The sequence below is a fragment of the Anopheles coluzzii genome, chromosome 3 (genome assembly GCF_943734685.1).
Source record: "Anopheles coluzzii chromosome 3, AcolN3, whole genome shotgun sequence".
Classification (NCBI taxonomy): domain Eukaryota; kingdom Metazoa; phylum Arthropoda; class Insecta; order Diptera; family Culicidae; genus Anopheles; species Anopheles coluzzii.
This window is the reverse complement of record NC_064671.1, coordinates 10,017,569-10,029,434: the sequence shown is the minus strand read 5'-3', so window position 1 is coordinate 10,029,434 and position 11,866 is coordinate 10,017,569. Positions and strand designations below refer to the sequence as shown.

General features: G+C 47.5%; 2 protein-coding genes across 5 annotated transcripts in view; both read left to right on the top strand.

The window, feature by feature from the left end:
• The first annotated feature begins 86 nt into the window (after window positions 1–86).
• Window positions 87–5,452, top strand: LOC120956515 (CD109 antigen-like). The gene is made up of 12 exons (XM_049608327.1): window positions 87–302; window positions 568–748; window positions 823–1,188; window positions 1,249–1,967; window positions 2,031–2,295; window positions 2,364–2,594; window positions 2,667–2,709; window positions 2,769–2,958; window positions 3,028–3,323; window positions 3,393–5,002; window positions 5,061–5,214; window positions 5,282–5,452. The coding sequence occupies exons 1-12, from the start codon at window positions 223–225 to the stop codon at window positions 5,317–5,319; spliced, it is 4,173 nt and encodes a 1,390-aa protein (XP_049464284.1). The 5' UTR covers window positions 87–222; the 3' UTR covers window positions 5,320–5,452.
• A 993-nt stretch (window positions 5,453–6,445) lies between these two features.
• Window positions 6,446–11,866, top strand: part of LOC120955273 (uncharacterized) — a 216,493-nt gene continuing 211,072 nt past the window's right edge. Inside the window, exons 1-8 of one of the 4 annotated variants that reach the window (XM_049608321.1) lie at window positions 6,446–6,553; window positions 6,901–7,165; window positions 9,159–9,339; window positions 9,445–9,804; window positions 9,879–10,862; window positions 10,944–11,195; window positions 11,261–11,303; window positions 11,504–11,728. In XM_049608321.1, the coding sequence (XP_049464278.1) occupies window positions 7,035–7,165; window positions 9,159–9,339; window positions 9,445–9,804; window positions 9,879–10,862; window positions 10,944–11,195; window positions 11,261–11,303; window positions 11,504–11,728 (2,176 nt within the window). In that variant the 5' untranslated portion in view covers window positions 6,446–6,553; window positions 6,901–7,034. Of the gene's footprint in view, window positions 6,585–6,607; window positions 6,789–6,900; window positions 7,166–9,158; window positions 9,340–9,444; window positions 9,805–9,878; window positions 10,863–10,943; window positions 11,196–11,260; window positions 11,304–11,503; window positions 11,729–11,866 lie in introns of those variants that run through there. The other 3 variants (XM_049608322.1, XM_049608323.1, XM_049608324.1) reach the window with 3 other exon arrangements.

Sequence of the window (11,866 nt, the reverse complement as noted above, 5' to 3'; positions counted from 1 at the left end):
TCGGTTCGCTTACACAAACATACACACATCACCCGAGTATGCCCGATGGAGCTCGAAAGAGTGATGATAAATAAAAGCATACCGCAGCTCTCGCGGCTCATTCGTGCGCTAGGCAGTGTGGCGTGAAACAGTAAAGTGACCTTCATCTTTTGTATCACAATTTGTTGAGGATTTTTTTTTGGCATTTATTGTGCGTTGTATTTATTCGAAGCAAAGTTTAGAATGTTTTCTAAGGGCGGTGGAATGCGTTTCGGTGGTGAAGTGAAGCGTACAGTGCCTGATCCGAAAGATCACAAAGATGGGTAAGAAGAGCGGGTGATCCAAAATCGTAAAAATTCCTGTCGCTTTAATTTTTTTTGGGAGAGCGTTTTGGTGATGTCAGCACATCTGGCAGTTATATGGCGGGTGGGGTGTATTTTTGCGGATGAGTCACTCACATCGCGCTAGAAAGGCGTTAGAGTGTGCTTATTGTTTATTTAGGAAATGGTTTACATTTAGCTCCGATATTGGAGATAATGATTTAACGATGTCTGTTTCTGCTAAAATATTTCCAACTTTTCTGCACAGCCATTACTCAATCATTGGGGCTAGAATTTTACGTCCAAACTCCGTGTACCGGTGTGTGGTGTCAACTTTCGACACAAAGTCAGCGATTGTGTTTCGCATCTCGATCGCTGCGAAAGACAAACCAATTGCAACGGAAGAGATCACGCTGAACAGCAATGAGTCACGCTTGATTAGCTTCACGGTGAGTGATTAGGGGTGGAATGTTAATTATTGGCCTATGATCCAACAATTATTTCTCTTGCCATCCCGATCCAGATTGACAGTATTCCCGAGGAAGAGTATGAGCTGGTTGCGGAAGGTCTTTCCGGTTTGGAGTTTAAAACAAAGAGCCGTTTGGACTTTGATAACAAATTCTGCTCGGTGTTGATTCAGACTGATAAGTCTGTGTACAAACCCGGCGATACGGTTCGATACCGGGTGCTGGTGCTGGACCGGAGCATGAAGCCGCTACCGGCGAGAGACAGCGGGATGATGGTTTACATACGCGACGGCAAGGGCAACCGGATCAAGCAGTGGAGCAACGCGTCGCTCGGTGAGTGCGGAGTGTTCCAAGCGGAACTCACACTTTCGACCGAGCCGGTGCTGGGCGAGTGGACCATCAATGTGGAGGTGGTTGGATTGGTAAGCAACGAGCAGAATGAGACCAGTTCGTAGTTTAGCTAATTGTTGATTTTTTTACAGAAAGAGTCCAAAACGTTCGATGTGGATGAGTACGTACTTCCCACGTACGAGGTGACGGTGGAATCCCCAGGCTATACGTTCCTCGACGATGAGCTGCTAAAGGTAGTCGTCAACTCGAAGTACACCTACGGAAAGCCGGTTGCTGGAGAATTGACCGTTTCCGTAAAGCTCGCCTCCTCAATGTGCTTCAGACGCGAGCCAACTGAAACCAGCATCTGCCAGAAGGTGTTACCGATCGATGGCAAGACGGTTGTCGAATTCAACCTGAAAGAGATCCTTTCTAGCAAAACGTACATTCGGGAGCTTACGATCGAGGCGGAGGTTTGCGAAACACTGACTGGGCGCATTCAAAAAGGTTCCACCACGGTACAATTGCATGATGAACGCTATCAAGTGCGTATGATTGAAGAGTCGAGCTATTTCCCGGGACTACCGTACAATGCCTGGATACAGGTGACGAACCTTGACGGTAGTCCAGTGCAGGACGGGGCAAAGGAGGTTGAAATAGTGCTGCGAAACTATAACATCGATTTGCATAAGCAGTCCTCTACGCTTGATGAGAAAGGAATGGCACAGCTGAACGTAAAGCTGGACGAGCTGGACTTTGACTATGTCAGCGTGGAGGTGAAGTACCGTGGGAAGGATTATTATGTGCAAGGCATCACGAAACCTCGAGATTACGAGGAAGCATTGATGAGAGTGCGGCTTTCGGAGAAAGAGTAAGTGATAGTGAATAAGCATAAGGATATACACATAATTTACTTTCTTATTCATTGTTTCAGACCAACAGCTGGGAAGGACCTAACCTTTGATGTCGCATGTACAAAACCACTACAATGTGTGTCCTATTCTTTGCTGGCACGGGGAGAGCTGCTGGCAGGTGGAGCAGTAAAGGGCAGCGAGGCGAGCACAACAATCAGTATTACTATACCTTCTACATTTGCTATGGTGCCTCGGGCAAAGCTGCTGGTACATTACATCTCCAGTGCAGGCTACATCGTGAGCAGCTATGCCACTGTTGAGTTTAAGCGGGTGTTTGAAAATCAGGTATGAGTTGGTATGAAAGATCATGAGCAGACTTTTAACGCTAAATGGACAATACTTTTTTGTTTTAGATTCAACTGACTCTTTCAAAGGATGAGTTGAAACCGGCTGAAACGCTCGACATCGATATACGGACGGAGAAAGACTCTTTCGTTGGTCTACTTGCGGTCGATCAGAGCGTACTGCTGCTAAAGTCTGGCAATGACATCAGCCGCGATGAGGTGGTGCAGCAGTTGGAAATGTACGAGTCAGCACAGAACTGTCACGAATTTTATGATAAGAATAGTACGTCCGACTGCAAGGTAAGACTTGAGATTCGGAGTGGTTCGTTATGAAGTGTATTATAAGAGAGAATTTTCGTTAATATTTTACAGAATGCCGGAGCTGTACTTCTTTCCAATAGGTTTATTCCGGAAGGTAAGGTTGAACTAAAACACTTAAATTCGAATATATCTTTAAAACAAGTTATTTTACAGACATATGGCCACAAGGTCGATTTTTTGCATGCAGCGCGAATAGCATGGCATTTGGTGCTGCTCCAATGATGGAAGCATGTGTGATGAAAGGGGCGATAATGGATAGTGATATGGCTACGGCGCCTGTCAACGAACCCACTGTACGCTCCAAGTTTCCCGAAACGTGGATATGGGAGAGCATTTCTAATTGGTAGGTGATAAGTTAAAATTGTCCATAGTTCATCTTAGTAAATTAATGTTAATTTGTTCTTTAATCCAGCAAAGAAATGGAGAGCATTAGAAAAATCGTCCCAGACACGATAACGTCCTGGATCATTACCGGATTTTCACTGAGCAAGAGCCACGGTCTGGGGCTGGTGGACAACCCATCAAAAGTGAACGTATTTATGCCATTTTTCCTATCGATCGATCTGCCGTATTCGGTAAAGCTGGGAGAAACTATCCGTATACCTGTGGTAGTATTCAATTACATGGATGAAGATCAACTGGCGGATGTTATCTTCTATAATAATGATGACGAGTTCGAATTTGTTTCTGATACTAAGGATCAAAAAGGTAATTAATAGACTTTTTTTTAAAGGCGATTAAGTACTCTAATCTCTTTGATGTCTCGTTTTGGAACAGAAAAACATCGCCAAGAACAAATAACAGTACCACGCGGTACAGGCAAAACGCTTACCTTCGTACTTAAACCAGCGAAGGTGGGACATGTCACGCTGAAGATTACTGCCAAGTGTGCCCTGGCCGGGGATGGTATCGAGCGCCAATTGCTCGTTGAACCGGAAGGTCTACCGCAGTACATCAACAAGGCGCTTCTCGTCGATTTACGCTCAGTGAAAGAGATCAAACAACCGTTTGAAGTGGAAATCCCTGAAGATGCCGTTCCCGACTCGACCAAGGTGGAAGTGTCCGTAATTGGCGATGTGCTGGGATCATCGATCGAGAATCTTGACTCGCTGATACGCATGCCGTTCGGGTGCGGTGAGCAGAATATGCTCAACTTTGTCCCGTGTATCGTAGTGTTGGATTATCTGAAAGCTTGCAAGCGTCTGACGGTGGAAATTGAGAGCAAAGCGAAGCGGTGCATGGAGATAGGCTATCAGCGGGAGCTGACCTACAAGCACCAGGACGGTTCGTTCAGTGCGTTCGGCGAGAGTGATAAGAGCGGCAGCACCTGGCTGACAGCGTTTGTGGCGAAATCATTCCAGCAGGCGGCCAAGCATATGACCATTGAGGAGGATGTGATTGATAGTGCGCTCGGATGGCTCAGTAAGGTTCAGACAGCTGATGGAGCTTTCCCGGAAGTTGGAACGATTTGCCACAAGGATATGCAAGGAGGTGCAGGGTCAGGGATCGCTTTGACCGCCTACACCGTTATTGCCTTCTTGGAGAACCCGAAGCTGGGGGAGAAGTACAAAGCGTCGGTTGATAAGGCTCTAACGTACGTGAAGGAACACATCAGCGAGCTAGATGATGTGTATGCACACGCCTTAGCTGCATACGCACTGCAAATTGCTAATCATCCACTTAAAAATGAAGTATACGCTAGTTTGCTATCAAAATCGAATAAGCAAGGCGACATTCAATGGTGGAGCAAAGAGATCCCAGAGAAGAACGGCGCCGACTGTTGTTGGTGGTACCGACCATGTTCGGTTAACGTGGAGATGAGTGCATACGGGCTATTGGCAACACTGGAAGCATCCAGTGCAGGACTGGAAGGTTTACCGATCATGAAGTGGTTGGTTTCCCAGCGCAACGATAAGGGTGGGTTCGAGTCAACGCAGGACACGGTCGTTGGCTTGCAGGCTCTTTCGAAGATGGCTGCTCAACTCTCCTCCTCCGAGGCGGACATGTCCCTCAAGGTGATCATCACGGGCGAACAGGAGAAGTGTCTACAGGTTAATGGGGGGAATATTTTGGTGCTCCAAAAGCATGAGCTTGCTGCAAACACGCGAAAGCTTGAGATGATCGCTACCGGTACGGGTTGTGCATTGTTCCAGCTGTCGTACAAGTATAACATAAAGGATGTGGATAACAGTCCTCGTTTTACGCTTAAGCCCGAAGTGAAGCAAGGATCGATCAAGAGCTGCATCGATCTGTCTATTACTACGAGCTTTATTCCGAAGGAGGATCAAGCCGTTTCTAACATGGCCGTTATGGAGGTGGACATGCCGAGCGGGTTCATCGTTGAGAGTGACACGCTGAAGCAACTCAAGCAACATGAGATGGTTAAGGTAAGAAGGAAATAATTTAAACAAAAACAGATTTTTAACTTTCATCATCTCAATACAGAAAGTGGAAACAAAACGCAGTGACACAACGGTGGTACTGTACTTTGACAACATTGGAGAGGAAGCTGTGCATCTTCAAATGTCCGCGTTCCAGAAGCATGAGGTGGAGAACGCTAAACCGGCAAATGTGATCATATACGATTACTACGACAATAGTAAGTGTTTTGACGAAAGCTGTACCATAATCGCTGCCTGCTCAAATAAATATTACTCCTATTCCAGCTCGCTGTGCTCGATCGTTCTACGAGATCGCTGTTTAATCAGCTGGAAGTGCCTACCGAACAGGAAACCCCTGCCATTTCGGGAAGATGTATTAATGTCGTGTTATTGGAAAATAAATTGTTACACCAATTTAAATACAAACGCACAATAAAAAAGCGCTTCTAACAACAATGCAAAAATGTCGTATTTCATACGCTTATCTTTCGATGACTTCAGAACAGTAATCAAACAAAGCTTCTCGGAAAGCGACCCCAACTTCCTGGTGGTCTCACACTTAAAAACAGTTCGATCGCGAACAAACATTCGCTCTGTTTACCGACCCAAAGCTACGTACGTACGTGAGCGTCATTCGTGGGTTGGGGAGATGGGGGGGAAAATTCTCATTCCATCCTTGGATTGGGATTTCCCGTCCACTTTCGTGAGTGTACTCTCCGTTGATAGATTGCATTTGAACGCTTCATAAATCCCCGAACTCTCGCGAGCTAGCAGATGGCTGATAATTGGGATGAATTAGAGATGCTTCAAGCTGGTGGATGCTGTTGAAGCATTTGGAGAGTGCGATCATGACCGGCGCCCCTCACTCCTCCACCCCACTCCGGGGTTAGAATGAGATGCGAAGTTATCAAGCCGTGACGGGTTTGTTTTTGAAGCGGAGCTGGCGAGTTTTTCTTCGGATTTTGTTGGTTGTCGTGTTGTTTTGTTTTGAGTTTTTTTTTGGTAAATAAAAACAAGTTTCTGGAGGAGCTGGTTGAGCCGGTTTTGATGATGCGAGCCGGCGTTTTTTGTCCGTGCCCGTGTATTGGTGCGTTCTTGGGGGATGAATTAACCCTTGAAAGCGTTGACTGAAGATGATCGAGTGAGTAAAGCAGAAAACATTCGTTATAGGTATTTAAAAGTTAAGAAAGGATTAAGGGAAATTGGCGTCTCCAAAGACGCTGTTGTGTAAGAGGTGTCTATTAAACATTGCCCTTAAGGTACTGATGATCACCGTACCTACCGCGATGCAACAGGAGACCGGTTCCGATGCAAGCCCGGACGTACACACATACACACGCATAGACGGATGAAAGTGCGTGATCACACAACATCGTTCAGCCGAAGATCGCGATCTCGCGTTCGGCCAAGTCGGGTCCCGTGGAGCGAGAGCAGCGGTTTGGAGCTTTGCGTATAAAGCCTAACGACCGAACAGGTTGCAGGTTTAGTTCGTGCTCCACTACCGAACCGATCGGTGCCAGGGGTGACGCTGTGCATCAGTGATTTTTTCTATTGTAGGTGTGTGTGTGTTTGTGGCTCTTATGTGAATGTGTGTGTGTCTATTTGTACTTGATCACACCCCCGCGACTTTGTGATCTTGTGCCGCGCAACCCCCCAAACCGACCCCTTTCCAGCTAATCTGTTCCCATCTCGCTCTACCTGTTTCCGTACCGTGTGCTGCGACGCAGCGCACTACAACTTCCTATTGTAATGGCCCTGCTCGTAGTGAACTCATTAGCGGGACAGTTAAAGAGTGCACCGTTTTTTTTTAGTTCATTGTTGTTCAATTTTCGCAAATTGTGCGGGGAATTACCGTGCGTTATTTGTTGCGGTTTCTCACTAATCGTATTTTTATTCCCTAACAGCGCTTGTGATTGTTGTGTGTTAACAGTAGTAGCTTCGTAGAACTGATATCGTTTGCCCAATACCGTTGGCACAGTGCACAAAGGAAAGCCTGATTTGTGTCGCGAGAAGCTAAGGCTTAAGGTCGCATAGCGTTATGCGACGTTCAACGATGTTCGCATCGAAGAAGGACCCGGCGATCCGGATCCTGTCGACATCGTCTTCGTCGCTGCTGGCAGTGTGTCTGGTGCTGAGTGTAGTGCTTGTACCAGCGGTGCAGTGTGAGGGGTTAGTATGCAAATTGGTGATTTATTTGTTTAGCATTTCAGTCAACAGAAGATTTAGAATTTAAGACGCGAATGAAGATCGGTCGACGTTTCGGTCGAGAAGATTCGTTCGAAACACTGCACTCCGCAGATGGTTGCGTGTGTCGTCGGCATAAAAAGCCATGGGGACGGTGACGAAATCGTTGCAGAAAGTGGTCGAACCGCTTTTTGTCTCCACCATACGATCGTCGAGACACGACGCGAGGCGACACAGTGGAGGACGTGTGTCTTCCGTTTTTGGTCAGGAAGCACAAACAACCTCTGCTGATTCAAGCGACTTGGAGCTGTTGTCGTTCGTATAGTGACCGATCTGCTGTTAGGTTAGAGTTTGAAGAGTGACTGACACACACACTCATACAGACACACATACCGTGCGTCGGTGTACAACTGGAAGCGATCGCGGGCAGTTTATGCGTAGGACACGATCTTGGGGTTGTTGGGCTCATTGTTTACCTTCCTCGTTGGTGACGCATTCTTGTGTGTGTGTGTGTGTGTGTGTGTGTGTGTGTGTGTGTGTGTGTGTGCGTGTCAGTGTGTTCGGTACTGGAGCATGCAAACACCAACCTACACGAATCGCCGTGAGGTCATTACTTATTCCAGTCAGCGTTCCGATGGTGTGTATCGACGAATATGTCTCTTTTTTATACAGGTGACGACTCATAGCAAAAAGCGCAGAATAGTTCGTTCCCTACAAAAACGAGCAATGCCACAAAAAAGTAAAACCTTTCCAGCAACACAATACATCATCTTCAAAATTCTGGAAATCCCAAAACATAAAGCATTGCAGAAGAATGAAACGGCAAAAGAAGACCACCGCACGAACCCATCCCAGGCTCCAATCGGACACGTTGCGTGACCTTGACTCATCCGCAGCTGCGATCGCCATGGCGAGCGAATCTTCGCAAGCGAGCTCACTCGGAAATAACCTCACCCGTTTTGGTGAAGGTCATTCTTTCCGTAACGCCCTGCTGTAGCTGAGATTACATAAGCGTGAAGCGTCCCGAGCATTGGCGTACAGCGTATAGCGCATGAAAGCCTGCGATCTGACTGACCATCGTACTCCAAACAGCTGCAAAGAAGCGTTGAACCACCGTGAGGTACGATCCGCGTTACCTCCACCAAAGCAGAGGCCCCGATAATGGAAGCTGATTAGCAAACGGGGGAGCAACACAACACAAAAAGAGGAGAAGGAATAAATAAAATTTCCACTCGATGATGCTCGTTCGCAACAAAACACAGCCATTAGGCTGTTGATCAGCTTTGGAGGTATTTTGGAGGCCTTCAAATATACACGAATCAAATAATACATCGTACCCGGGTACGAGTACACTGATTCTAGGGTGTGATGCATCGACAATTGCAGTTGGCATGTTTTGGCTCCTTTTATGGAGCTGTTATTTCTCTTCTAATGACCCTACTGGATGCGTTTAATGTACGCTCAGGTAGGGGAACCGAACAATAAGCTGCAGATGATGTCACTATTTTTAACAATCGAACGTTAACTAGAGTGTTTGTTGGGAAATGATGCGTTCTTCGTGCATCGGCGCTGATTTGCTTTACGTGTTTAGAATTTTAGCACCAGGAAGTGCAACAACAAACACATTAATGCATTAGAAGATGAGGTCGGTTTTATTGCGTCAGATTAGCTCACCCAGTGAAGCGTGTGGGAAAACGTGCTCCACCCTGGGTACGCTAACTGAAAAGGTATCACAAACGATTTGGTGGGATTTTTGCTGTTGTTATCACTAACGTTAAATCTAGAATGGGCGTGATACTTTCTACCACATTCGACCGGATATTAGACATCGTATCCTGCCTAATGGGTATAATTTACGATTTACACGTGATTGGTAGATTGCCTGACACATTTGTTTAATTGCACCTTGTATAGCGAGTGCCGCTCGAGCTAATCGAATTGTTTTTTGTTTATTTTGTTCCTTTTCCCATCTCATCAGCCACTACTCGATCGTGGGTGCGAAACTGCTCCGGCCCAACTCCGAGTACCATGTAGCGGTAACGAACCAGGATGTGAGCGAACCGATCCGTTTCAGCCTTGCCATTACGGATGCAAGCAGCGTGATCGCCAAACAGGAGATTACGCTGAACACCGGTGAAACGCGGCTCGTACCGTTCGCTGTAAGTATATGCCCCCCTCGGGTTTCCATCCACTCGGGCAGGGTGCAGGTTGCTCGTTGCAGCTGTAGAATTGTTTTTAATTTCCCTTTATTGTGACACGCTTAGATTGGTGATATTCCCGAGTCGTCGTACAAGCTGGTCGCCGAAGGGTTATCGGGCCTAACCTTTAAGAACGAAACCGATTTGGAGTATCAGCAGAAGAGCTTCTCGGTATTTGTGCAAACGGACAAATCCATCTACAAGCCGGGCGATACGGTGCGGTTCCGTGTGCTGGTACTCGACCCGAACACCAAACCCCTCCAGAAGGCGGACAACATTAGCGTGCACATTAACGACGCTAAGGCGAACCGCATCAAGCAGTGGAAGGAGGGCAAGCTGGTGAAGGGTGTGTTTGAGTCGGAGCTAACCCTCTCGACCGCCCCGGTGCTGGGCGCGTGGACCATCAACGTGGAAGTGCTGGGATCGGTACGTATAGCGCCCCAATTTCTGAAAGTCAGGCAGTGTTGTGACCTGGAATTGTATTTCTTTTACTTCACTAGAAACACAATAAAGTGTTTGAAGTGGATGAGTATGTGTTGCCCAAGTTTGAGGTTACGGTTGAGTCGCCCGGCATCACCACGTTCAAGGATGGTAAGGTGAAGGCGATCATTCGCTCGAAATACACGTACGGCAAGCCGGTGAAGGGTGAGGCAACCGTGTCGGTCAGTCCCGAGTTCCAGTTCAATTACGTGCAGCCGTTCGCTAAGGATGTGATCACGCGCAAGGTGATCCCGATCGATGGCAAGGGTTCGGTTGAGTTCGATCTGCGCGAGGATATCCATTTGGAGGGTGATTACTCGCGTAACATCGTCATTGAGGCTGTGGTGGAGGAAGAGCTAACTGGACGGAAACAGAACGCCTCGGCCAAGGTGATGATCTACGATCGTCGCTACAAGATGGAGCTGGTAAAGTCGGACGATAACTTCAAGCCTGGGCTGCCGTACACGGCGTGGCTGAAGGTGTCCTACCAGGATGGTGCGCCAGTGCAGGACCAAACGAATCCGGTCGAAGTAAAGCAGTCTTCGTTCGAAAGCACCACATCGGTGCAGAACTACACGCTCGATCAGAACGGTATGGCGAAGCTGGAGATTAACACCGAGGTGAACAGCTCGTACATCAACGTGGTCGGTGTGTATCTGGGTCAAGAGTTTTATCTGCACGGAATTTCGAAGGCCGAATCGGACGTGGATTCGTACATCCGCGCTCAAGTGCTGACGGAGATGCCGCTGGTCGGTAAGGATGTGCTGGTGGAGGTGACCTCGACCAGCCCGATGAAGTACTTCACCTACCAGTTGCTCGGACGGGGAGATGTGCTGCTAAGTAATACGATCGCTGTGCCGGAAAGCAAAACGCAGTCGTTCAAATTCCCCGCCACCTTTGCGATGGTACCGAGGGCCAAGCTGGTTGTGTACTATATTGCCTCGAACGGGGATATGGTCAGCGACAGCAAGGTGATCACCTTTGACAGTGAGCTGCAAAACTTTGTAAGTGATCGCGAGAGTCCCCTTCGTAGTTCAAGGTCAAGGCGTAGCGTTGTAATGGTAGGTTTACATTTTGATTTCTAGATGAAAGTAAGCCTCTCGAAGGAGCAGTCGAAACCGGGCCAGGATGTGGAGATCAGCATTAGCACCAATCCAGACTCGTACGTCGGACTGCTCGGTGTCGATCAGAGCGTGCTGCTGCTCAAGAGCGGTAACGATATTACGAAGCAGCAGGTGTTTAGCGAGCTGGAGAAGTACGAGGAGCGCTCGTACGGGTTCTATCGCAGGAAGAAGCGTTTCGCATGGAATCCGCATGCTGAACATCGGGATTTTAGTGTGAGTAGTCGAGCAGGGAGTTTGAGAATCGATTGTAGTTGTTACCAAAACTGAATTAATTACAGACCGTCGGTGCATTTGTGATGTCGAACGCGAATGACCCTCCCCGTAAGTATGAACAAATATACTTGAAATCGTTATTCCATCTTCCGAACAGGTGAAATCTCAGAGAGGCTACAGGCGTTAAACAATTTGTTTTATGGACGATCATAGTATAGAGTTGATTGAGAGCTTTTAGGCACTGAGCCATCAAGTTGATAGGATTCTCTTACCACGAATGACCACAAACGACTGCTTCCCCTTCACAGAAAAACGTCCAGTGTTCTTTAGCTTAGCTGCACGCCCCGTGCCAGCAGGTGTCATTATCACTTCTGCAAGACCATTTCTCGCCGCCACGGCACTATCAGCTAGCTCGCCTGTGGCGAGTGATCCAATCGTTGTTAGGCGAACCTTCCCAGAGTCATGGATATGGGAAAGTGATGAAGGGTTTGTACTGCTGCTGCTGTTACTGCTGCCGTCGCTTTACCTTCAATGTCTCAATCCGTCTTTCATACGTAGAATCTGCGTTCAATATAACCTTCCTCCTTCTTCTACGTCTTCTGTTCATGCTTGGTAGGCAGTATCGTAACTATGGGTAATCGATCTATGTTCCATCAATTTCATACGCTAGT

Excerpts from the sequence above, each read along its gene's own strand:
- LOC120956515 (XM_049608327.1), top strand. The coding sequence starts at position 223 with ATGTTTTCTAAGGGCGGTGGAATGCGTTTCGGTGGTGAAGTGAAGCGT. Across the intron at positions 2,296-2,363 it reads AGCGGGTGTTTGAAAATCAG|ATTCAACTGACTCTTTCAAA; the intron begins GTATGAGTTGGT and ends TTTTTGTTTTAG. Across the intron at positions 2,595-2,666 it reads ATAGTACGTCCGACTGCAAG|AATGCCGGAGCTGTACTTCT; the intron begins GTAAGACTTGAG and ends AATATTTTACAG.